This window comes from Marmota monax, unplaced genomic scaffold (assembly GCF_021218885.2).
Source record: "Marmota monax isolate L192 unplaced genomic scaffold, Marmota_monax_Labrador192_F-V1.1 WCK01_AAM20220418_F8-fsc00086, whole genome shotgun sequence".
Lineage (NCBI taxonomy): Eukaryota > Metazoa > Chordata > Mammalia > Rodentia > Sciuridae > Marmota > Marmota monax.
The window spans coordinates 6,132,248-6,156,826 of record NW_026693086.1 but is presented as its reverse complement, the minus strand read 5'-3'; the positions used below and the strand labels follow the sequence as shown (position 1 = coordinate 6,156,826).

The 24,579-nt window shown below is 43.6% G+C and overlaps 1 protein-coding gene across 3 annotated transcripts in view; it reads right to left on the bottom strand.

The window, feature by feature from the left end:
• Positions 1-24,169, bottom strand: part of Itgal (integrin subunit alpha L) — a 45,922-nt gene extending 21,753 nt beyond the window's left edge. The window contains exons 1-18 of one of the 3 annotated variants that reach the window (XR_009227812.1): positions 23,922-24,169; positions 22,736-22,838; positions 21,957-22,051; positions 21,777-21,844; positions 19,783-19,900; positions 19,556-19,686; positions 18,208-18,353; positions 14,812-14,944; positions 14,520-14,670; positions 9,291-9,364; positions 9,065-9,197; positions 6,498-6,649; positions 6,097-6,234; positions 5,444-5,641; positions 5,196-5,326; positions 2,842-3,002; positions 2,602-2,753; positions 265-354 (exon numbers count right to left, since the gene is read on the bottom strand). Coding sequence is in view for 2 of the 3 variants with exons in the window: in XM_046454585.2 (XP_046310541.1) it covers positions 265-354; positions 2,602-2,753; positions 2,842-3,002; positions 5,196-5,326; positions 5,444-5,641; positions 6,097-6,234; positions 6,498-6,649; positions 9,065-9,197; positions 9,291-9,364; positions 14,520-14,670; positions 14,812-14,944; positions 18,208-18,353; positions 19,556-19,686; positions 19,783-19,900; positions 21,777-21,844; positions 21,957-22,051; positions 22,736-22,838; positions 23,922-23,988 (2,241 nt within the window). In the remaining variant the exon portion in view is untranslated. The remainder of the gene's footprint in view (positions 1-264; positions 355-2,601; positions 2,754-2,841; positions 3,003-5,195; positions 5,327-5,443; positions 5,642-6,096; positions 6,235-6,497; positions 6,650-9,064; positions 9,198-9,290; positions 9,365-14,519; positions 14,671-14,811; positions 14,945-18,207; positions 18,354-19,555; positions 19,687-19,782; positions 19,901-21,776; positions 21,845-21,956; positions 22,052-22,735; positions 22,839-23,921) is intronic. The other 2 variants (XM_046454585.2, XM_046454584.2) reach the window with 2 other exon arrangements.
• Between the last annotated feature and the right edge of the window lie 410 nt (positions 24,170-24,579).

Genomic DNA, 24,579 nt, shown 5'->3' with positions numbered 1-24,579 from the left:
GTAGGGACCCAGAGCAGATTCACTGAAGGGGACCTGGAGAGTCTATCCATTATCCTCTCCTCTTGAAAGCATCCAGAGTCACTACCCAGGTCCCCCTTATTCCCAGAGCTGTGTTTTGAATTTTTTAATTCCTGCTTGAGTAAGCCATATTTGGTTTATGTTGCTTAGAATCACAAACTCCTATATAATCCAGTGACTTCTTGCTAAATAGAATTTCTTCTCTTCCATATTACCCATTAATGTCCCCAGCCAATCTCTTCTTACCACACTTTGATTCCTCTGTGTCCCTTCTTCTTCCCAAAGAGAGAAATTCAGGGAGACATTGATGGGGGAGATAAGGTCTTGAATGCACACCTGAAAGTGAAAAAAGAGCACAATCTTTGTCCTGAATCTAACATTTCAATTGAGTGCATTTGCATGCCTTGTTTGCATTTTACCAAGAATCAAATGCTAGTAGTTAGTTGTCTAAGACCTTAAAAGAAGTCAACATTTTTTTTCACTGCTTACTAGTAATAAATAAATATGCCATATAGCATATGTTGATATTGTGCTCAGGGTACTTCTCAGCACAAATTTCTAATTGCCCAGCCCCAATTCCATGGAGACATCACTAATCAGTCACAGCACTGTTTGCCATTGAGTCCTAATGAAAGCTACTGAATCTGTCAAACGGTTCTAGGTAGTCATTATCAATGTTTGCACAAGAATATTCTAGAATAAGCTGAGCATGGTAGGACACACCTGTAATTCCACTCATGAGGCTGAGACAGGGGGATTGCTACTTGGAGGTCAGCCTCAGCAATTTAGCAAGGCCTAAGCAACTTAGTGGGGCTCTGTCTCAAAATAAAAAATAAAAAGAGTAGATGTGGCTCAGTGGGAGAGCCTCCCTGGGTTCAAGGTTCAATCTCTAGACACATACACACACACACACACCACACACACACACACCCCAAAAAGACAGAGAGAGAGAGAGAGAGAGAGAGAGAGAGAGAGAGAGAGACTATTCTAGAATAATAGGACTACCCTAATTCTAGAATATTAGTCCCTTGAGAAGTTTTTTTTTTGTGTGTATTTTTTTAGTTGTAGATGGACACAATATTTTTATTTTATTTATTTATATGTGGTGCTGAGAATTGAACCTCACACATGCTAGGCAAGCGCTCTACCACTGAACTGCAGCCCCAGTTCTAAGGATGCATTTTAGTGCCACACACATGCTAGGCAAGTGCTCTAACACTGAACTGCAGCCCCAGTTCCAAGGATGCATTTTAGTCGTTTGTAATTACCAGTGCCTGACTACTGGCACTTCACAGGTTGTAAATCATAGTTCTCCTAAAATTCTTACTAATTTTGAGAGGTAGGCATTATTATTTTTATATTCAAAATGAGGAAAATTAGCCTTAAAAAGGTGATCCAATTGCTCAAAGGTCTAGAACATGGAGTGACAGAGCCAAGATATGAATCCACATCTGTCCAAAACCAAAGCCAAGGTCTTTATGCCATCTTCTCTGGCAAATTAAAGTTCAAGTGTTCATCTCTGAGTTGACACTGTTGGAAAGCTACCGGGGGATCATTAAACTATTTGCTTCTACTTTCGGGTTAGACACTCCCCATAATAAAAAATGTAAAACAAACTTCAAAATCTCTTTACCCTAACCCTATCTTCAGCCCTTTCTGAAACATTTAAGAGATATAATAATTTGATGTCAATTCCATTTTTGCACAGGATAGCTATAAGCAAACTGCATTTGAGTATTTCAGTACTTGTTCAAACTAATATAAAAAAAACTTTCTGCAGCCCCATGCAGTGCCTGTAATCCCAGCTACTGGCGAGGCTGAGGCAGGAGGATCATAAGTTCACGGACAGCCTGAACTACTAAGTGAGATGTTGTCGCAAAAAAAAAAAAAAAAAAAAAGGGACCATAGATGTAGCTTAGTAGTAGATCACTCCTGGGTTCAATCCTAAAAACAAAATAAACAGAGACAAAAACACAAAGAATCTTTTTCTCAGATAGACGTTCATAAATTATTACATGTATCTGACAAATAATGACATACCCTGATGACTGAATGTTCTCTAGTTATTAAAAATATGAAAGAGCTGGGTGCAGTGGTGCACACCTATAATCCCAGAAGCTTGAGAGGCTGAGGCAGACAGAGGTGAAGTTCAAGGCCAGCCTGGGAAACTTAGCAAGGTCCTAAGCAACTCAGCAAGACCCTGTCTCTAAATAAAATACAAAAAAGGGCTGGGGATAGGGCTCAGTGGTAAAGTATCCCTCCTAGTACAAACAACAATAAAAAAAAAACAAAACTGTGAAACCTGAGTAGCAGCATGAACATAGGATGTGAGAAAAAAGTAGGGGAAAATGGTAAGTGCATTACAATCATCACCATATTAAAAATGCTATGTGAATATAGTCAGGACCAGAAGCAAATATGCCTAAGGGTGTTATCCCCACTATTGTACAGCATAGGAAATGGTAGTACTGAGGATCAGCACGACTTGTCACCCAGCTGGACAACAGCAGAGCTGAGCCCACACCCTCTCACCACAGTAGGCTCATGCACACCTTTCCAGAACACCAGCACTAGTTCCCTTACCGGGAAGTGAAACCAGAAGTCCATGCAGGACTTGGCTGGGGTAACCAATGTGTTCCCAGTGAGTTCAGGTTTCCCTCCTGGGAACAAACCCCGGCTCCTGGTCCTGTGGCCATCGAGCTGCAGAATGTAGGTGAGATTGGCAACCAGGGGACCTGAGAGGGTAAAAGAGGCAGGAGTTAGACTATAGAGGATCCTGAGGCCATAGCTGGGATTCGGGGCGGGCAGGAGAACAGCACTGACCCTGGAACTTGGGAATGAGAGACTTGAGCTGAAAGCAGACTGTGATGTTGACACCTTCCTTCTTCTTGTGACTTGCTGAGTAGGAGCACTCCACTTCGTGCACTGGGATCTCCGCCGGGGAGAAGGATATCACAGTGATAACGTCTACCACAGGCCGGGAGCTGACAGACAGAAAGCCACCAAGTCTCTCAAAGGACTCTTCTTCCCTAAACTGAACTCTATGTCACTGTCACCTCTCAATGATAACAATGACCATGACAATTAATTAGGCCTCCCCAGTTTGCTTCTGGTAGCCCTGTAACCAATTTTCTATAAAGAAAAGTGAGTTATGTCAGGCTCAGTGGCTCACCCCTGTAATCCCAGCAGCTCGGGAGGCTGAGGCAGGAGGATCACAAGTTCAAAGCCAGCCTCAGCAGATTATTGAGGCCTTAAGCAATTTAGCGAGACACGGTCTCTAAATAAAACATAAAAAGAACTGGGGATGTGGCTCAGTGGCCAAGTGCCCCTGAGTTGAATCTCCAGTACAAAAAAGTGTGAGTTATAAGAAGAGAAATCACAGCAGCTAAGGATGTAGCTCCGTGGTAAAGTGCTTGCCTACCATGTACAAAGTCCTGGGTTTGATCCCCAGCACTACAAAAATAAAAACAAAATGAAAAGAAAAATCATATTGAGCTATTTCCATGCGTATAACTGTCCAATGATGACATGTGATATTTAGAATAAAATTCAGATATTTTACAATCCCAGCCATACTTCCTGTATCACCAATCTTATCTCCCTACTCTTATGTCTAACCCTATGTCCCCTGTTTCTGGGCTGACCACATTCGAGCCACATCAGTCCACTTTTGCCTCCTAGGGCCCTGACACACCCTGGGCTTTCTACACAGAATGCTCTTAACCTAGATTTTTGCAAGCCCAGTTCTTTCTCATCTTTCAATTCCAGGTTCAAATATCACCTTCTCAGAGAGCCTTATTTGGCCATCCAATCTTCAAGAGGCCTCCTCCACTATTTTCTCCCATAGTGTCCTGTTCATTTCTTTCACTACACTTACCACAATTTGTAATTATCTATTTATTTGTTTACTACTTTTTTGCAATACTGGGGATTGAACCCAGGGCTGCTTTACCACTGGACTACACTCCCAGCATGTTCTATTTTTGGTTTTGAGGCAGGTCTCTCAGTTGCCCAGAGTGACCTCAAACTTGTGTTCCTCCTGCCTCACCCTCCTGAGTCACTGGGATTATAGGCATGAGATACCACACCTGGCTTGTTTAATTTATCATATCTATCACTACTCAGAAACTCTGGACCCAATGTCGGGCTTATTGTTCAAGACATAGCAGGTGATCAATAAATAGCTACCATCAACACAAAGAGAGGATAAGGCAGAAAATGTCACCACCACTTCAAATGTGAGAAAAGTTAGGTCCCAGAAGCCCAGGACACCAGGTCCTGAAGCCATGCCTTTGTCTATCACATGTGTTGCTTCTCTAGGAAGTTTTAGATAGACAGGTCTTCCCTAGGAAGTGTCAGATAGGACTGAGTTCAAATCGGTTCTGTTGCTGAACGGCAGCTGTTGACTTGGAGTAAGACGTGAAGCCTCTATAAACAGAACCCAGCCAATCACAGTGGCACATGCCTGTAATTCTGGGGACTTTAGAGGCTGAGGCTGGAGGATCACTAGTTCTAGGTCAGCCTGGGAAATTCAGTGAGACCCTGTCTCAAAATAAAAAGGGATGGGGGCGCTGGGGTTGTGGCTCAATGGTAGAGCACTTGCTTAGCATGTGCAAGACACTGGGTTCGATTCTCAGCACCACATATAAATAAATAAAGGTCCATTGACAACTAAAAGAAATATTTTTTTTAAAAAAAGGATGGGGATGTAACTCAGTGGTAGAGTACCCTTGGTTTTTCTTTCTTTCTTTTTTTTCGGTAGGTGGTATTGCGGATTGAACCCAAGAGGTACTTTATCACTGAGCTACACCCCCAGCCTTTTTTATTTTAGAGATGGGGTTTCACCAAGTTGGTTAGGGACTTGCTAAATTAGTTAAGGCTGGCTTTAAACTTGCAATCCTCCTGCCTCAGCCTCTCTAGCTGCTGGGATTATAGATAAGCATGTACCCCTACACCTGGCTGCAATTCTGCTCAGTAAAGACCGTCCAAAAAAATGAAAGAAAAATAATCACTGCAGATAATTCCTCAGTACAGGGAGAAAAAAATGGAGAACCATCTCCCAGGGTTGGGGTGAAGACCAAATGGGCCAGTGCTGTCAGGCATTCAGCATAGTGCACAGTTCACTACTCAAAGGATAAGAGCTGAAGTTACCAGAGGGACTCAGGAATCCATCTTACCGCAGCACAATCACCTGGCCCTCAGCCCCCACAGCCACATCTGCCAGGCCATCCCCTCCAAGGTCCTTCACCCCATGAATGGAGCGTCCAAACCAACGAATTCCTGAGAACATCTGGGACCCTGCTATACGCTGTAAGCAAGAAAAAAATTCATGCTAAAATGGGAACAGGATCTGTAGAGGCAGGCTGGAGACTCAAGGCTTCAAGGTGCCTGGGAACAGAGTTTGATGGGCAAGTCGGTATCTCACCTGACTCGGCTGGGAGCTGAGTCCACTGTTCCTCCCATTGAAGATGTAAACAGCCCCCTGCTCCTCCAGAGGGGCTCCCACAGCCACATCCATCAGCCCATCCCCATTAATGTCGGTCAAGGCAGCAATGGTGGCTCCAAACTGCCCAAGCGGGTAACCAGGATCTCCCTGAAGTTCTGAGACCATTTCAAACTCCAGCTGGGAAGGAACAAGGAAACAAATTGCAACTCCATCACGGCATTGTGGAGAACAGTTTAGTGGAAAACACTAAAGAAATGTGAGATGTGGTCCCTCACAGTCAGAATGATGCTATCAAACTAATCTGGCCCTTAGTGCCAGCCTGATCTTGTGTTGTCTGTGTGATCTCCCTGTGTGTTCCCTGGCCTCCCTGAAATAGCCTCCTATTTATAAAATAAGGCTTGCAGGATCTCAGGAGGTGATGAAAGGATGAAACAAGGTCATGTATATAAAACATCTGGCACTGGGCCTTGCACACTGCCTACCCCCAAGTAGTGTTAGCTGTTGTTTATTGTTCTAAAGGTTTGATTTATACATGATCAAACAGGAAAAGACCTTTGGAATAATTAGGACCCGAGTAGGCCTGAGAATCTCTGCCTCTCCACTTCCACCTCGCTCAGGGTCGTGATTCTCACCTTTTTTTTCTGGTAGATAAACACCCGGCCACCTCTCTGCTCCCCATAGAACAGGGGGGCTCCAATCAGCAGCAACTCTGTCTCCCCATCTTGGTTCATGTCAATGCCACATAGCTCCCCACCAAAATAAGAGCCAATCTGTAGGGAGAGGAAGATGTTAAAGGAAGAGCCCATAGGGACAGCAGGAGGTGGCAGGTTACCTCCCCCTGTAGATGCACCATGTCCATCTTCTTACAAGCTGAGTTCTGGAAAGTTCAGTTTCTTAAACTGTAGAGACACAGGGCTTACCTCAGAGAGTTTTATGATAGGGTCTGCCACACAATAAGGGGATGAGAGTTGAAAGGACATAAGGAACATCATTCATGTCCCTATCCTGAAGATGCCTCTTGGCCCATGCTCACCTGGGTCCCATTTATTTTCTGCACCTGGCTCCAGTGTCCTCTGTCCTTTGATTCTTGAAACAGTAGTACTCGCCCCACATGCTGATATCGAGGGGCTCCAGCAGCCAGCAGTGATGTGGGCCCCCGGGAGGGCAGCCAGGTCACAGTGTAACCTGAGGAGAGAGAATGAAGAGCATGGAAATGCAAAGGAAGCTGGAGTCAGGAAATAACCCCAAGGAAAGGGCAGAAGCTGTTCACAGAAATTGAACTCCGAAGCAAAGATGCATCAAAGCAGCCAGAAGACCTTCTCCTGAAATGAAAAATAAACAAATAAATAAAAATGGGAAAAGTACCAATTTCATAGAGAGTAATTTTGAGCATGAAATCAGGCCAAGCATATAAAATGCCAGCACTTTGTTAATGATAACTAAATTAAGAGCTAAAGGTGAGCAGCAGAATAAACATTCAATGCTATATATATATGTGAGTGTGTGTGTGTGTGTGTGTGTGTGTGTGTGAGAGAGAGAGAGAGAGAGAGAGAGAGAGTAGTGATGTGCCTGCCTCTTTCTCTTCTTTAAAAAATAAAATTTGTTACTTGGGATCAAACTCAGGGGCACTCTACCTCTGAGTTTACATCTCCAGCTCCATTTTTAAATTTTGTTTTTGAGACGGGATCTTGCTAAATTGCAGATGCTGGTCTTGAACTTGCAATCCTCCTGCCTCAGTCTCCCAAGTCCCTGGAATCATGGGAGTACACCACTGTGCACAATTTGACTGCCTCTTCTTTAGTGAGCAAAGTTGCCAAGGATTTTACAGTATATTGAAAAACAAGAAATCCCCTTGAAGGCAGTAATGTAAGTGTCATGGTTTATAGAACAATCTACTTGAGTTCCCCTACTAGTAATGTGACCCTAAGCAAGTTATTTAAACTGTTGTTGACTCGATTTGTTCATCGAGAAATCATAAAAATACTTTCTTGGCCTTGGGAGGTAGCTCAGTGTGTGTGTGTGTGTGTGTGTGTGTGTGTGCGTGTGTGTGTGTGTGTCCCTGCTTTCAATCCCCAGCATCACAAGAAACAAAAAATATTCCAAAATAAAAACTCACTTAATAAGTTCTTCTCATCGTGTTGTTGTGAAGATGAAATGACATAAAGTATGTTAACACAGGTAAAGCCTTTAGAACATAATATTTGCTCAGTAAAGACCGTCCAAAAAAATGAAAGAAAAATAATCACTGCAGATAACCTGATATAAGATAAATAGCACTAATTTTCTGAGAAAAATTTAATAAGACATTTGTGTTCTGAGACTTTAACAAGGATGGATCCATTTCTAAGCAGAGGGCATGGATGAGAGAGTATGGAAGAATGTGGTTCTAAATCCCTGAGAAGATCAAACTTGGAAGCAGTCCTATCCCAGGCTCTTGGAGCCAGTTCATACCTTGGGCACGCTGACTACATGAAGCAAACAAAACAAAACAAACAAACAAAAAACTATAACCTCAGAGCCCAGGGATTAAGTCTGAAAATGGCCTCACTTAGGTAGACTTGCACATACAGAACTGTGCAGGCCCAGACTTCAACAGCGACACCACGTGGCAGAGATAAGCAGCAGCAATTGTGGATTGAGCAGACTCATTTCCTCTGTTTAGCATAAAAAAAAAAAAAAAAAATCTTGGGCTGGGGATGTGGCTCAAGCGGTAGCGCGCTCGCCTGGCATGCGTGCGGCCCAGGTTCGATCCTCAGCACCACATACCAACAAAGATGTTGTGTCCGCCGAAAACTAGAAAATAAATATTAAAAAAAAAAAAAATCTTGAAATTGAGTAAAACTCTAGAATTCTTCAACAAATCAAGAAAAGGAATTCTTATAAAAAGAACAAGTAGTCCTCCTATTAATCAGGCAGGTTGTTTTAAAATATACCTGGGATTTAATGTTTAGTTACTACTGAATGATGACAGAGAGTCACTGACATTGAAAGAAGTTTCCTATTCGTTTCCCCAGAAGCAGGAGGTACTGCTCACCACAAGAGCTAGTGGAGAAGCATCAGCTCAGTGAGGAGGCAGAAGGACCAAGATTGTGGTTTTCGTGGGAAGGAAGGGGAAGAAGGGTTTAGGATTGGACAGACTGAAGAATTTTGGTAAGCTCAGGGGTTGTAGAGGTATTTTCTAGTGGTCTGGTACCTGACTGACGCAATTTAGGGCAGGGGAACTTTTGGCTTGGTGTGTGAATTTGGATAAAATAAGTGATTGGTGCTCTGGGCCCTGGATGGCTGGTATGCATATGAAAGTCATGTTCACAGGCAAGAGTTCACTAGCTCTAGGAATTAGCCAGCCCTGGGAGGGGCAGTTTCTTTAGGATTATCCAGGCCCCAAGAAGTCAAAGCACCAAAAAAAATCAAGAAAAAAAACATAATTAATACACAGGTAAAAGGTTATTAAGGGGGAAATTAAGAGTGTTATAATCATACTTAAACCCTGAGTTTGCTCAAGCTGGTTGCTTAATTGCTTTCACTATTATTTGGAAAGTCAATCTGAGTTACTCTCAGCATCTCAAACAGAAGAACCCATTAAAAAAGAGAAATACTTACCCAAATATCCTGCTCTCACTTCTGGTGTCAATGGTTCATTTCCAACAAATATGTCATCCTGCAAGTCAGCCTTCAGGTCTAGAAAGCCTCCAGCCCAGTCCTTGGCTCCAACTGCCCCCACAACTGCATGGCCCTGCTCAGGGAAGGAGGGGAATCCTGTCAGGACCCTCCCTGATCCAGCTCCATCCCCACATCCCTCTGTTCATGGCTTCAGGCCACCAAGCACCTTGCTGAGGTCTGCGCTGATCCCACTGGAGGACAGCTCCATGTTGAAGGATGTCAGGTCCTGCTGGTTTGTGCCTGAAGGACAAAGTAGAGGAGATCAGGCTGAGACCCAAAGAGCAGTAAAAACAGTGACACTTGGGAGGACTCAGAAGAAGCCCAGCATTCACCTTAGTGCAAAGTAGAAAGCATGAACATCAAAGTGGGACAGATTAGGGAAGTTGCCTGATGCTCTGAGTCAGCTCTCGCTGTACAATGCCAGGAGCCTAGTGACTCCACCTGAGCATGTCTTGGTACAGCTTAAAAAAAAAAAAAAAAAATATATATATATATATATATATATATATATATATATATATATATATATATGTTTTATTGGTATTGAACCCAGGGGCACTTTACCACTGAGCTATATCGCAAGCCCTTTTTTTATTTTGAGAAAGGGTCTTACTAAGTTGCTTAGGCTGGCCTTGAATTTTCAATCCTTCTGCCTCATGCTCCTGAGTAGCTGGGATCACAGACCCATTGCCGCTGGATAAAGTCAGCTCTTACTTTGTCTTACTTTGCTCTTACTCAGGCTTCCCCCAGTCAATGATGAGCATCCCTAACTCCCTAGGGAATAATGCTAAGAAACCAGGAACCAACCTTGATTCTTCCTTTTCCCCTGTATCATCTCTAAGAATCACCAAATCATGATGGTTCTGCCTCAAGATAACACCTCCCCCTCTGAAAAGTCTGTACTGACACCACATGGGTCCAAGCCATATTCATCTTTTGCCTAAATGATGTAACAGTGGCCGGGTGCAGTGGTGCATGCCTATAATCCCAATGGCTCAGGAGGCTGAGGCAGGAGGATTGCAAGTTCAAAGCCAGCTTCAGCAAAAGTGAGGCACTAAGCAACTCAGTGAGACCCTGCCTCTAAATAAAATACAAAATAGGGCTGGGATGAGGCTCGGGGGTCAAGTGCCCCTGAGTTCAATCCCTGGTACACCCCCCCCCAAAAAATTATGTAACATCTTACTGATTTGGTCTCTGACTCTATTCTTTCTGTGTTTTCTTTCCAGAGAGCAAGCCAGAGTAATCTATTTTTTTTCAAAAATGTATATCAGACCCTATCTTGATATATGATAAAATCGTGCCATTGCTTGTCACACTGAAATCCAAACTCTTTCTGAGTGGGAAGAGAGAGAGAGCACACCTGAGACTCTTTTTATTGAGGAGAAAGTTCCATCCAAATGAGGCAAGGGACTGGGTTTCAGGGTGGTGTAGCCCAATCTCATTGGGTGACGCCCACTCCCAGAGCTTCATTCCCCTGCCAAGCGGAGGTGAGATCCATCTGCTGCTGCCAAAGTGGAAACCAATCTCACACCTCCATAGCTCAAGGCTAAGGGTGCTCAGCTCCTATGTGTCAGCTCCAGACAGTCGACCTTTTTTCTATTCCTCCAATATGCCAAGTCCTTTCGCATCTCCTGGCTTTGTGATTGCTCCTCTTTCTAACTAGGATGCTCTTCACCTACATTCCTCAATTGCCATTTGATTCTCATCCTTCATGTCTCAGCTTGAAAGTCATTTTAGAGTGTATTTTAAACAATTTTAAAAAGTCATCTCAACTATGCCTGTAATGCCAGCAACTCGGGAGGCTGAGGCAGGAGAATTGCAAATTTGAGGCCAACCCCAGCAACTTAGCAAGACCCTGTCTCAAAACAAAAAATAAAAAGGACTGGGAATGTAGCTCAGTGGTTTAATTCCCAGTACCAACAATAAATAAATAAAGTCATCTTTAATAGGCCTTCCTCTGAAGTGGCACCCCCTTTCTTCACTGAAAAGTCTTAACTGGGTCTCTCCAGAAATCTTCACCATGGCTGCCTTTAGGATTGTCAGCAAAAGAGTCTCTGCAAAAGAGTTCAATGTAGATAAACTTCCTATTTTCGTGTCGCCCTGTTTTATTTGGCCACTGGCTGAGAAGATACCAACACTCCAGGTGCTGGACACCCCTTACTAGTTTTTCACAAACATATCCAGTATAGTTCTTTGTAGAAATGTGCAAACAAGGCCTCTGGCCTTGAGCTGGGCTTCACAGAGATGTCTACATTTTTAAGATAAGTTACAAATGGGCTCCATGGTAACAGCTGGCAGGGGGAGGAAAGAAAGGGGAAAAGAGGCTCTCCCCTTCTCAGGTGTTGTCCTTGAAGAGTTAACTTGCCCAGAACAGTGAAAGAAAAAGCTGCTTTTATGTGAACTTCTGCAGACTGTGAACTTCTGAGCCCCTCCCCTTACACACTGGGTATAAAACTCTGAAATTCCCTGAACTTGGATTCAGGGGATTGATTGATTACAGCAAAAGCTGTGTCCTCTGAACCTGGCTGCAGCCAAATACAACTGTTTCCTGCTATCTTCGGTGCCTTGCCTCATTTGTCCCTACAACATCTCCAAAAGCCAATCCAAAGTGGCAAGTGTTCTACCATAGAGCTCTACCCCAGCCCAGCTTCCTATATATAAGTCTATCTCATTGCTTTTTTTTTTTTTTTGGAAGTACTGGGAATTAAACCCAGGGGCACTTTACCACTGAGCTGCACCCCCAGCCCTTATTTATTTTTTTATTTTGAAACAGGGTCTCACTAAGTTGCTTGTGGCTTTGCTAAATTGCTGAGGCTGGCCTGGAACTTGTGATCCTCCTGCCTCAGCCTCCCAAACCACTGGAATTACAGGCATGCGCCACCACACCCAGTTTATCCCATTGCTTTATTCATCCTTTATATAGCAGTTATCACAACCTTTAATGATCTCATTTGTTCAGTCGATCACTGTTTTTCTTTATCCAATGTGAATATGAGTTCTACTTTCAGAAAATCCCTGTCTTAATCACAGAGTCTGGTATATAGCTGTTGCAAGCATGAATCAATAAAATGGAAATAATAACATCAGCCTTACAATGATGCTGAGATAAATATTTAAATATTGTAGCCAAAGGGCCTGTTTCATGTAAATTTTCAAGAAACATGGCAAATATTACCATAATTCATTCATTTATTGAATAAGTAATTAGCAAAACTAAGTATCTGGCACCAGGGATATCAGTGGTGAGAAAGCACACACAGCATTTGCCATGGCAGGTACCTCAGAAATCCACAAATTTAGAAGCCAACATATACTACAGGGGCCATGGCAGGGAGCTTGCAGCAGTTACAGTAGCACACAGCACATAACCCACACGTGTGACATCTAATAGGAGGAAGTGAAATCTAAACAAGAGCAGAAGGATGAGCAGGAGCAGGTTAAGATAGACGATGACAACTAGTGATAAGAGCTATGACTTAGGCACAAGAAAAAATATAGGGCTGGGAGCTGGGGTGCATGCCTGTAATCCCAGAGACTTAGGAGGCTGAGGCAGGAGGATTGCAACCTCAAAACCAGCTTCGTCAAGTTAGTGAGGCCATAAGCAACTTAGTTAGATCCTGTCTCAAAATAAAATATAAAAAAGGTTGGGGATGTGCCTCAGTGGTTAAGCACCCCTGGGCTCAATCCCAGCACATAATAATAATAATAATAATAATAATAATAAATGGAAAAAAAGGAGGTACAATCTACAGAGAGCCCACAATGTACTGGGTACATTACTAAATTGAGGTTAGGGGTTGAATTATGTCCTCCAAAAAGATATATTGACATCCTAATCCCCAGTACCTCAGGATGTGAGCTGATTTGGAAATATGGTGTTGATAGAGGTCATCAAGTTAAAATGAGGACATTAGGGTGACCCTAATCCAATATGACCGGTGTTCTCATTAAAAAGGAAATGTGCAAAGATGAAAATTGACATGAAGAGGCACAAGAGAAGGTGGCCATGTGATTGGAATGATGTACCTACAAATGGAGAAATGCCAAGGATTGTAGGCAGACACCAGAAGTGAAATTGTTAAGGAAGGGCTTTTTTCTAGAACCATCAGAAAGAACATCTCCCTGCTCTTCTGGACTTCAAGCTTCCAGAATATTCAGACAATAAATTTCTGTTGTGTTAAGCCACCTGGTTTTTAGTACTTCGTTAAAGCAGCTAAACCTTACAGCACTGTAAGACTGGTATTATTATCCCCCCATTTAACAAAGAATAACAAGCCTCAGAGACGGAAGTATCCTGACTGAGGTCACACAGCAGGTAAGAGGTAGAGTGAATTTTTTTTTTTTGTACAGGGGATTTAACTCAGGGACACTCAACTACTGAGCCACATCCCCAGACCTATTTTGTATTTTGTTTAGACATAGGGTCTCACTGAGTTGCTTAGCACCTCCTCATTGTTGAGGCTGGCTTTGAATTTGCAATCCTCCTGCCTTAGCCTCCTGAGCTGCTGGAATTACAGCTGTGAGTCACTGCACCCAGCTTTAGGCAGAGTGAATTCTGGATCAAGTCTGCCCAGCTCCATTCTAGCCATCATGTTGCATCTTCAAGTGAGCCAGACACCAAGGCTGTGTCCTGGCCTAGGGGACTTCCCCTTTGAAACCACATATCTGGAGGCAGAGTAGGCTTCCTGAAGTAAAGCCCTTTTATGACCAGTCCTCCATCTAATTACTGCAATAAGAACTTTCTTTTATTCTAGGCGAAGGAAGAGCATCTGTGGGTTCCTCACACTTTGTTTCTACTAATTTAACCTTTTTTTTTTTTTTTTGTACCAGTGATTGAATTCCAAGATACTTAACTATTGAATCACATCCTTAGCACTTTTTTTTTCCCATTTTGAGATAGGATCTTGCTAAGTTATTTAGGGCTTCACTAAATTGCTAAGGCAGGCCTCCAACTTTTGATCCTCCTGCCTCAGCCTCCTGAGCCTCTGGGATTACAGGTGTGTGTCACCATGTCGCACTTTGCCCATCTTAAGTAAGGTGGGGCCTACGCTAGGTGAAAATGAAAGAGTTGACCAAGAGGAGAAAGAATTTAGATGGAAATCCTTCAGGGCTCCGATGACCCCAGATATAGGTCAAATTTGGGCCCCACTTTAAAATCAAGCTGAGCTCCCAGAGGAAGATGGAATTTCAGAGAGAACTATCTTATCAGAGCCTGCTCCTAAGTTGCGGTCTCCTAAATTCCTTCCTGTGGCTGTTAATTGCTTGTTTGTTTAGGAGAGCTCCCAGCACCAAGTAGGATCCCCAGTGCTCTTTATTGTTCAATGTCTCTTATCTAATGTCCTGGGGAGTTCTTGAATACATCCTCTCAAATTCTCTCCCAGGGACTATCACTCACCCTCGATGTCATAGATCTTCTTTTGCAGCTCAGTAAATAGATCTTTGAGCTTCTCAAATGTGTTCAGAATCTTTACAAACTCCTTTGTGGGGTTTGAGGCAAATTTGTGGAGGGTCTCCTGAGTTTTCTTGGTCTGGAAGTGCTTTCCAATCTGCAAGGGAATGTAGAGTGAAAAGCTGGCACCCCCAAACCTCAGACCAAGACTTTGGCCCCAGGGAGAAAAGGAATCAGGTGTCAGGAGTAGAAAAGGAAAGGGGAGAGGTAAGAAGCAGATAGAGCCCAGGACCCATACCCCAATGACATAGCGGATGATGTCTTTGGCCTTGTCAATGTTGGCAAAGTCAGTAGCCTCCCCATCGGTGATGATGATGAGCACTTTGGTGGCATCTGGGCGGGCCCCCTGCTCTTTCTGGAACACCTGTGTCCTGTGTCCAGGAGAGGGGGATGTTAGAGATTTCCCACAAACCAGAGCTTGAGGTCTCCCCACTGTTCTGCTCATCAGTTATGCAAAAGCCCTTCTTGAATCTCCCAGGAAGGTACCCAAGCATTCAACATTCTCCTCTAAACCTTGACCTCGTCTTTCCTGCCAACCATTCTCTCTAGACTAGTAATCTTTACACTGCTCTATTCTGGGCAGCCTGGTGGGTGTTCCAGAGTCCACAGGGGAAGTTTTGTGCAGGGTGACTCAGGGCTTCCTACCCTCCATTTCAACCATGTAGCAACCACCCTTTCATCAGCTAAAGACATTGATCTAGGTGATAGCCCATGTGACAAAAGAGCTGCACAAAGAAAATTGGGAAGTCACTCTCATGAGCAAGCTCACATAGCAAGCAGCTCCTCTGCCTTCTTTCCCTACCTCCCCCAGGCTATCTAGAAAGTTCTACCATAGCAGATAACCTAGTGAATTTAGTGACCTGTTTCTGTGTCAGTTTTTGCCCTGCACCATCAATATTCATGGAAAGGACCATATTCATCCACTGCCCTATTTATGGCTCCCAGTACAGCATAGAGGCTCAATGTGTGTGAGATCGAAGAAATAAAGAAAGGAGCCCTGCGCGATGGCACATGCCTGTAATCCCAGCGGCTCAGGAGGCTGAGGCAGGAGGATAGCAAGTTCAAACTCAGCCTCAGCAACTTAACAGGAACCTAAGCAATTTAGCAAGACTCTGTCTCAAAATGAAAAGTAAAAAGGGCTGGGGATGTAGCTCAGTAATAATACGTCTCTGGGTTCAATCCACAGCCCATTAAATATTTATTTGAGTTGTAGTTGGACACACTATTTTATTTATCTTTATGTGGTGCTGAGGATCGAACCCAGGGCCTTGCACTTGCTAGGCAAGTGCTCTACCGCTGAGCCACAACCCCATCCCTTCAAAGCACATTTTCAAAAAGGAAAAGAAAGAATTGTATATTTGGCAAAGTTCAAAGTTCTGCTACATCCACAGCCTCCTTCTGAACAAGTCAGCTTGCCCATAGCTCCTGCTGCAATAGCAGCTCTTTGTGAACCATTTGACCTGAGGATGCCTGCGCTTCAAGACCTCTGGTTCTATCTTGGATGGAAAATGTTTTTCAACTTTCATCCACATGTCACTTATCTGGGTTTCTCAGTAGGCTCATACCGGGCCTCTCTTCTTCTACCCTGGTCCCCTCTGTTGGCTTTGAATTTGTGATCCTTCTGTCTCAGCCTCCTGAGCTTCTAGAACTACAGGCACACTTTTCTTTCTATAGGTTAATTATCTCAGGCATTTGTCACAGTTAAAGTGACAGAAAACTGAGTAATACAAAGTTTGTGTACATCTCAGAGCCTTTGATATTCTCTGCGCCTGGTACCCACATGGCTCACTTCCTCTCCTTCATCAAGTCTCTGCTCAGAAGCAACCCTCCTTGATCTGCCTATGGAATATTGCTTTATTTTTCTTTGAATAACTTATGTCTTTTACTGTATTATCTAATTTGCTTATTTATCCTGTTTGTGACATTTCTCTCCCCTACTAAAAGGGTAGCTCTAGGAGAGTAGGGATTTTTCTCTGTTTCATTCACTGCTAGTTTCCCAGTATTTAGAACACAGCAAACAATAATCTGTGGTCCAAATTCAACCTGCACCTTGTTTTGTATGGTTTGTATATTTTTAAAGAATTATAAAATCAAGCAAAGAAGAATATTCAACAGAAGCCATATGTAGCCGAAAATGTTAAAAATATTTACTATCTGGCCCTTTCCAGAGAGTTGTCAGATTCCTGATAGAACACTGCCTGGCCCAAAGGGGTGAGATTTAAATGAGACAAAACTGTTTATGACAGGGAGGGTGTGGTGGCGCACAACTCTAATCCCAGAAGCTTGGGAGGCTGAGGCAGGAGGATCGAAAATTCAAGGCCAACCTCAGCAAATTAGTGAGGCCCTAAGCAACTTAGTGAGACCTTGTCTAAAAACAAAAAAGGGCTGGATATGTAGCTCAGTGGTCAAACATCCGGGGTTCAACCCCCAGTACCAAAAAAAAAAAGTGTTTATGACAGACATTTTCATGACTTTCTTTTTGCTCCCACAATTGACCCTTTTAGAGGGTCTACTCATTGTATGGTGATCTCTTTCTCTAAGAATTTAGAGACAAACTTTCTAAGACAAATTCCTGCAGAGGCGGGGCTCTAGCATTCATGTTTGTGCCATTTGCTTTGGCACACTACTATAAAGTAGTTCCTTGTCATAGCTGCGTGGAGAATCTCTGCTTTGGACCCAGGAAATCAGGATATGGTAATTTGATTCTTTTTTTTTTTTTTTTTTTTTTTTTAGTACTGAGCACTGAGCCCAGGGCCTTACACATGATAGGCAAGCACTCCACCACTGAACAACACACCAAATAATTTTATTTTGAGACAGGGTCTTGCTAGATTGCCAACGCTGGCCTTGAACTTAATATCCTCTTGACTCACCCTCCCCAGTAGCTGGGATTACAGGTGTGCACCATCTTGTCTGGGTAGGATATGATCATTTCTTTTCTTTGCTCTTCTCTCTCTCTCTCTCTTTTTTCTTTTGTGTCTCCTTGGTGGTATTGGGGATTAAAGCCTAGGCAAGTGCTCTACTGCTAAGCTATATCCCTAGCAGATATGGTAGTTTCTAATGTGGGACTTGAGTATATAAAATTTTATGAACAATTCAAGAAATTCTTCAAGGATTCTTTTTGACTATTTGAGATTTTTGTTCATATATTGATTTCCAAAGCTGATCCCCATCTAAGATGTGACTCTTCATGATTGTTGGGTTTCATAATTATTTTCCAAGTTCTGGTTTTAGTCCCTCATGAGATCGAGAAATACTTCTTGTTCCTGTATCCTCTCAAGAATTTTTCTTTGGATTTATAAAGTGCAGAGTAGATTACTGTTACTTATAACCAAAGATTAGACTGGACTAGGGCTGGGGTTGTAGCTCAGTGGTAGAGTGCTTGCCTAACACATATGAGGTGCCGGGTTCGATTCTCAGCATTATACATAAATAAATAAATAAATAAATAAATAAAGGGTTTTTTTGTGGGTGTGTGTGTGTGTGTGTGTGTGTGTGTAAGAAACTGGACTAAAGTTGAATCCCTACAATAAACTGCCCCTTGTTGTACCTATCTATTGAGTTCCCACACCTTGAAAGCTCGCTCTCACAGAACAGATGAATGGACATGTTCTCCCCTCAAAAGGGAACTCACGCGACATAGTTGATGGCACCAAAGGTGTTGGTCAACTCGAACATGTGTCTCACATGGGCTAATAACACATCAGGGTCCTTTAGTCTCACATAATCCAAGAAATTAAATTCTGTATGGTAATTTGTGGAAAACTGAACGGCAGCAAACTAGGAAAGGAAGGAAGAAATGATATGTAGTTATGTATCCCTTCCCACTTGTCCCCTCTAACCTCTACTTCTAATGCAGGACCTGGGTAACCCAACTCTGCACCTCTGCTTAAAATCATTCTTTTGAAATGAAGCAATAATATGTAAATAAATGCAGACATAAAACAAAATGAACCTCTGCTTTCTTTTGCAGTGTTGTATGATGAACTCTTGTTCTTGGGTCTGACTACCTCATCACTAGGATGGTTCCTGGTAGCCATATTTCTGTGGAGTGAACCTTGCTAAAGTGGATGTATTAATTAGGGATAGTATAATGATTTAGATGTGAAGTGTCCCCAAAAGCTTATGTGTGAGATAATGAAATAGTGTTTAGAGGTGAAACGTTGGATTATGAGAGCCTTAACCCATTCAGTGAATCAACCCCTGGTAGGGATTAACCGAGGGGTGACTATAGGCAGGTGTGCCTTTGAGCTTTAAATTTTGTCCTTGTTGATCAGAGCTCTTTCTCTGCTTCCTGGGTACCAGGTCCTGAGCTGCTTTCCTCCACAACACCGGTCTGCCGTGATGTTAGGTCTCATCTAAGACACTGAGGAATGGAGTTGGCCATCTGTGGACTGAGACCTCTGAAACTGTGATCCCCAAATAAACTTTTCTTCCCCAAAGCTGACTAAAACATATGGCCACCGAACTGACTCTAGGCCAGTCAGAATCTCTTCTCTGAAAATTTAGAATTTTCAGAGTGAGGAGTTGGTTGAGAGGAACTTTAACATGTGACTTGGGAGCTTTCCACAAGCCCATTGGCTCATGTGATCCAAAAAAAAGTTAGTTTATGGAGACAGCAAGAAAGAAAAGAGGGAAGCTAGAATACAGAAAGAAACAGGAATGAAAATTAGGGCCTGGGTTGTGGTTCAGTGGCAGAGCCTAGCACGTGTGAGGCACCAGGTTCTATTCTCAGCACTGCATATAAATAAATAAAAAATAAAAGTTCATTGACAACTAAAAACTTAAAAAGGAAAAGAAAAAAATTAGACAGATTACTAGAAGCTTTCTACTCCTGGGTTCTTGTGCCTTCCAGAGGTCTAGTTATAGCCATGCCCATAGGCTAGAGAGAGAGAACTTATACCAAATTTTCCTTTAATGACTTAGCTGGGTCAGGTAGGCATCCACTGCCTACAATCAAGAATTCTAACCAGCATATTTACCTGGTAGGAAGAGTTGCTGAGTTTCCTCATCACATCCTTCATGAAGTCCACAATTTTCTGAAATTCATCTTGTTGCAAACTCCCTGAGCCATCAAACAGGAACACCAGGTCCACATTACCTTTTATACATTCTGCAGAGGCCAGATGGAAAGGGGTCTGTTGAAGTGTCTCCAGCATTTGGGCCACCATGCTGGTTTCCATACCCAATGGGTCCCCAGTTCATTTACCCTGATAACCAGGATGCCCTTGTAGCACAGGTTCCCCTAGACTTGGGGGAAAGAGGTAACATAGGCCACTCAGATAGGAATTCTGGTCACATGTCCGAGACAACCCAGGGTCACAGGCCTGAAGGAAACAAAAGCAAAAGGGTTGGGGTTTCCTCTTGCTGTGTATCTTTTAGGTATCATCACAATGAAAAAGAGCCTACAGAATCCTGTACACCTCCCTCACTCTCTACATCCAAATAGTTACTCCAAAGCAAAGGAATTCTCCCTCTGCAAGTTCTCTCATGTCCATCTCTCCATTCCTATAACTAATACTCTATGCCAGTGGATAGTCACCACCTATGAAATAAAGTCTAAACGCTTTAGTTTGGCATTCACGCTATGTACAGTTGGGCACATTTCCAGGCACGTTCCTTCCCATGCCCAATCACACATTCTGTGTAAGCCCAAATCACAAACTCACTATTCCCAGAATATACAATAAACTGCCTCTTTTGTTTATGACTATCTTTCCTGCCAGACTGACATTTCCAGACAGGGCTTGTATCAGATATCAAGGTCAACTTTCTATTCACATTCCTTTCCTCTTTAGAACCTAGCACAATGCCTGATACATAATAGCAGCTCAGTAAACTAGCTACAGTTAAATAAGGGATCAGTATGTCACCAGTCTATCTAGCTCTCACACAGCCATGTCAGAAGGATGCTGCATAGGAAAAACCGGAAAGAACAATAGAATTGAAATCAGTTGAGAATTTGATTGATCTTAGCTCTACTACTTTGCAGCCATGTGATCTCAGGTAAATTTCTTAATTCTTTGGGTTCTCTTTCCTCACATTAAAAAAAAAATATATATATATATATTGATATTGATATTGATATTGATATTGATATTTATCTCATTCCAAAGTCTTGAGGGTTAAAAGAAATGAAGCAATGCTTCCTAACCTTTAGGCATTTGTGTAACACTTTATAATTTCTAACATTTGGCATATTTATTTAATGCTTTCTTTTAAACTTACAATTTTTTTAAACTTTAGCTTCCTCCTCTATATTTATTTATTTATTTGGTACCAAGGATTGAACCCAGAGCATTTAGCCACTGAGACAAACTTATTTAAAAATTTCCAATCCTATCTAAATTTTTTTTTTTTGGTACCAGGGATTAAACCCAGTGGCACTCAACCACTGAGCCACATCCCCAGCCGGTTTTTGTATTGTATTTATAAACAGGGTCTCACTGAGTTGCTTAGGGCCTCACTTAATTGCTGAGGCTGGCTTTGAACTTGTGATTCTCCTGCCTCAACCTCTAGAGCCACTGGGATTACAGACGAGCCCAGTTTATATATTTCTAATAAGCAATTGAAATACATGTAACTGGGCTGGGGATGTGGCTCAAGCGGTAGCGCACTTGCCTGGCATGTGTGGAGCACTGGGTTCGATCCTCAGCACCACATAAAAATAAAATAAAGATGTTGTGTCCACCGAAAACTAAAAAATAAATATTAAAAAATTCTCTCTCTCTCTCTCTTTAAAAAAAATACATGTAACTACTAAAACATTAAAAGTAGGCATACAGGGCTGGGGATGTGGCTCAAGTGATAGCGCATTCGCCTGGCCTGCGTGTGGCCCGGGTTCGATCCTCAGCACCACATACAAACAAAGATGTTGTGTCCGCCGAGAATTAAAAAATAAATATTAAAATTCTCTCTGTCTCTCTCTCTCTCTCTCTCTTAAAAAAAAAAAGTAGGCATACCACTAAAGGTCATATTATATATCAATAGGCATAGATATTTCATCTTTGTAAAAGTAACTGAAGTAAGTAGGTTCTTGGAAATAACTGATTTATAACTGGTTCTCGATAAATACGCATAGAATCTGAATCTCTGATGCCTTTAACATTTTATGGAATCTTTCATCCATTTTCTTTCCCCCTCTTTTCAATCTCTCTCTCTTCTAACATATTCTCTGAGATCACCAATATACAAAATTCTTACCAAAAGGCTTCCACCTGAGGGGTCTATCACCAAGGTCATTCCCAAGTACTTGGAGGTATAGTTGGAACCTGTAAGCACCAGAAGGTTGGTCTGAAGGAACTCAGGCAATCCAGATGTATTGGGGCCAGCCTCAATTTCCCTAAGATCCCATTCTTCCCTGCTCCCTTACCAGCTACTCACCTCCCAGGCTGACTGGCTCACAGTGTCCACTGCTCGGTTGGCACTGATAGAGGCTTCCTGTGATGTTCCCCTCACCTGGAGCTCCCACAATAACCCTGGTAAGAAATATCATTTGTGAGATGGAGCTGTCCAGGTCTTTACCCACCCACTCCTGCCTATTAAGCAGGATCAGATCCCACTACCTATCTCAAAGCCATGTGACCACACCCCTCTGGGGATACTCCTCAGCGCCCACCTCTTCTCTCCTGAATCCCAGAGAAATAATTCCTCATGCCTGAATGCTAGAAGATCAAAGATCCTTTCCATTTACAGTCTAGAAAACTTGAGGCCCAGAGAATGATCTCCCAGAGTGTCACTCATTCAGCCATCCATTCAAAAGTCATTAATGGCTTACCTACTGTGTGCTAGGCTGGAGAATGTACTAGAAAGAGGAGGAGGGACAAAATCTCTGTCTTCAAGGAGCTCACTGTGTAGTCAGAGAGAGTCAAAAGCCCAGGATGGGATGCAAAGTGTTTTAAGGACTGTAATGTCTCCCCTGTCAGGTACTTAGGTGGAGCGTTAATGATTGTCCCCTTCCTACTATTTGATAGCCTTGCTCCTGTCTCCAGAGAACGCCTTCAGAAAGGAGACCTGCCTTGTTTCATTGACTGGCCGGCAGGAGGTAGGTGAAGCATCCCCCAGAGGCAGGGGCAGTCTCTTGGTGGGCATAGAAGCACGGGGTCTTGTGTACTGTGCCAGGCAGGGAGGATTTGGCGGGGGTGGGGGGGATATCAGCTCACCCATTTCCAACCTGCAGGACGCGGTACCCAAAGTGCCTCCCAGCGTGTGGGGTGGAAAAGTGCTGCACATTCTGCACATCCAAGTTGTAGCTGGAGGCCGGAGCTAAGGGAGGCAAGGGTGCTCAGTTGCTTCTGACCGGGGCGCTCCCACAATGTCCCCCACACATCAAGAGCCTAGGAACTGACTGGCCACCGATCACACTTCTGGTCCCCAAAACTCGGCCCACCTTCCCCAGGCTACCTATATCCAGACAGAACTAGAAAATGTTCTTGGACTTTCCCTCAAAGTCCTTGACTCTGGGGAACAGGAAAGCAGCGCACTCTGCCACCCAGAGTTCTGGCAACTCTTCCCAAGGCGTGAGAAGGACACCACTTCCCTTTTGGCCTATCAGCAAAGAAGGAAGAATGAAGAGGTTGAGGCCTGTGAGAGAGGAGCAGGTCAAAGGGGGCCCCAAGGTACAGGGGTGCCTAGGCTTCTAGGCAGGAACCAAGATGGGGATTTCCCAAAGCAGGCTGTGCCTCCTCACACACCCACTTCTCCCATGATCAGGGGCCCCAGGTACCCAAGAAAGACCAGCCTCGGGAACTCAACATCTGCTGAATCCTGGGAGGCTGCCTCCTCACTCATCTCAAGCTCCCCAACCCCACCAGAGATGGGTCTCTTCCTGAAATGCTGTCTCAGGTTCCCCCCCAGCCCATCTCCCATATCAGGCAACTTGGCATCACCTGCAAACCAAATGGTTCTTTCCCACCCTGTTTTCCTTACGGGCATCAGAACTAGTTCACAGCATCCTGGGATGTCAGGGAGGCTAGTACCTTTGTTTGTTTAGATGAAGGGATAGAGACCCACAAAGGAAAAAGATTTGCCTAAGACCAGGCACAGCAACTGAATTCCGCAGTCTCCTTTAACCCCACATGCCCTTTCTAAGGCTGCACTCTCCTCCTCTCTCACTGGACTGCCTTTGTCACCTCTCTCTGTCTTTGTCTCCATATTTTGCTCATACTTTGGGCTTTGGCCTTATTTCTCTTTCTTTTCCCCTCTCACCCTCTCGGATTCCTGGGTCCCCCATTACCTATGGCCAATCCCACCCTGAGAGCAACTCCTCTTTACCCCCTTCCACAAACTCCTGCAGTTTCCCTGGTCACAGACACATGTCCCTTCCCCCACCCCTCCCTACTTTCCTACCAAAGAAAAAGGGTCCAGACAGCAGCAGCCTCATTACGATGACGCAGGAATTCTTCATTTTTCCCATGTTGGAGGGACCCCCGGGTCCAGGCTCAGTCGCGGAAGGCTCTTGGGATTTGCTGACAACCTCCACAGGGTGAAAGAGGGAAATGATAATGCCTAAGGGGCCTCTTGCAGTGGAACTTTCTCACCGAGGCGCCAGGCTGGTGACACTGGGTGGGAGGAGGGTGAGAGGGGGTGCCTTAGGGGTTGTGAAACCTCATAGGTTCAGAGAGGAAGTGTAAGCGGGTTAGAAACATTTCCTGTGCCTACTTGCATTTTCACATCATCCAAAAGCAGACAGCAGAGTGGTTGGTTGAACAGCTGCATCATAGTCTCTCACCAGCCACCAACTGAAGACTCTTCAAAAAGCTCAGCAGAGGACTGGTCAAACAAACTGTGGTACAACCGTTTGTAATGGAATGCAATGTAGCCATGAAAAAGAATGGGTCGGAAAAGATAAATGAAGAGAGAAATTTTTTTTTTTTTTTGTCTTTTTTGGAACTGGGGGTCGAACCCAGGGCTTTGCGAATGCAAGGCAGACGCTTTGCCACTGAGCTACATCCCAGCCCTGAAGAGAGAAATTTGAGGTCGTTTTTTCTCGACGTTGGAAGATGTT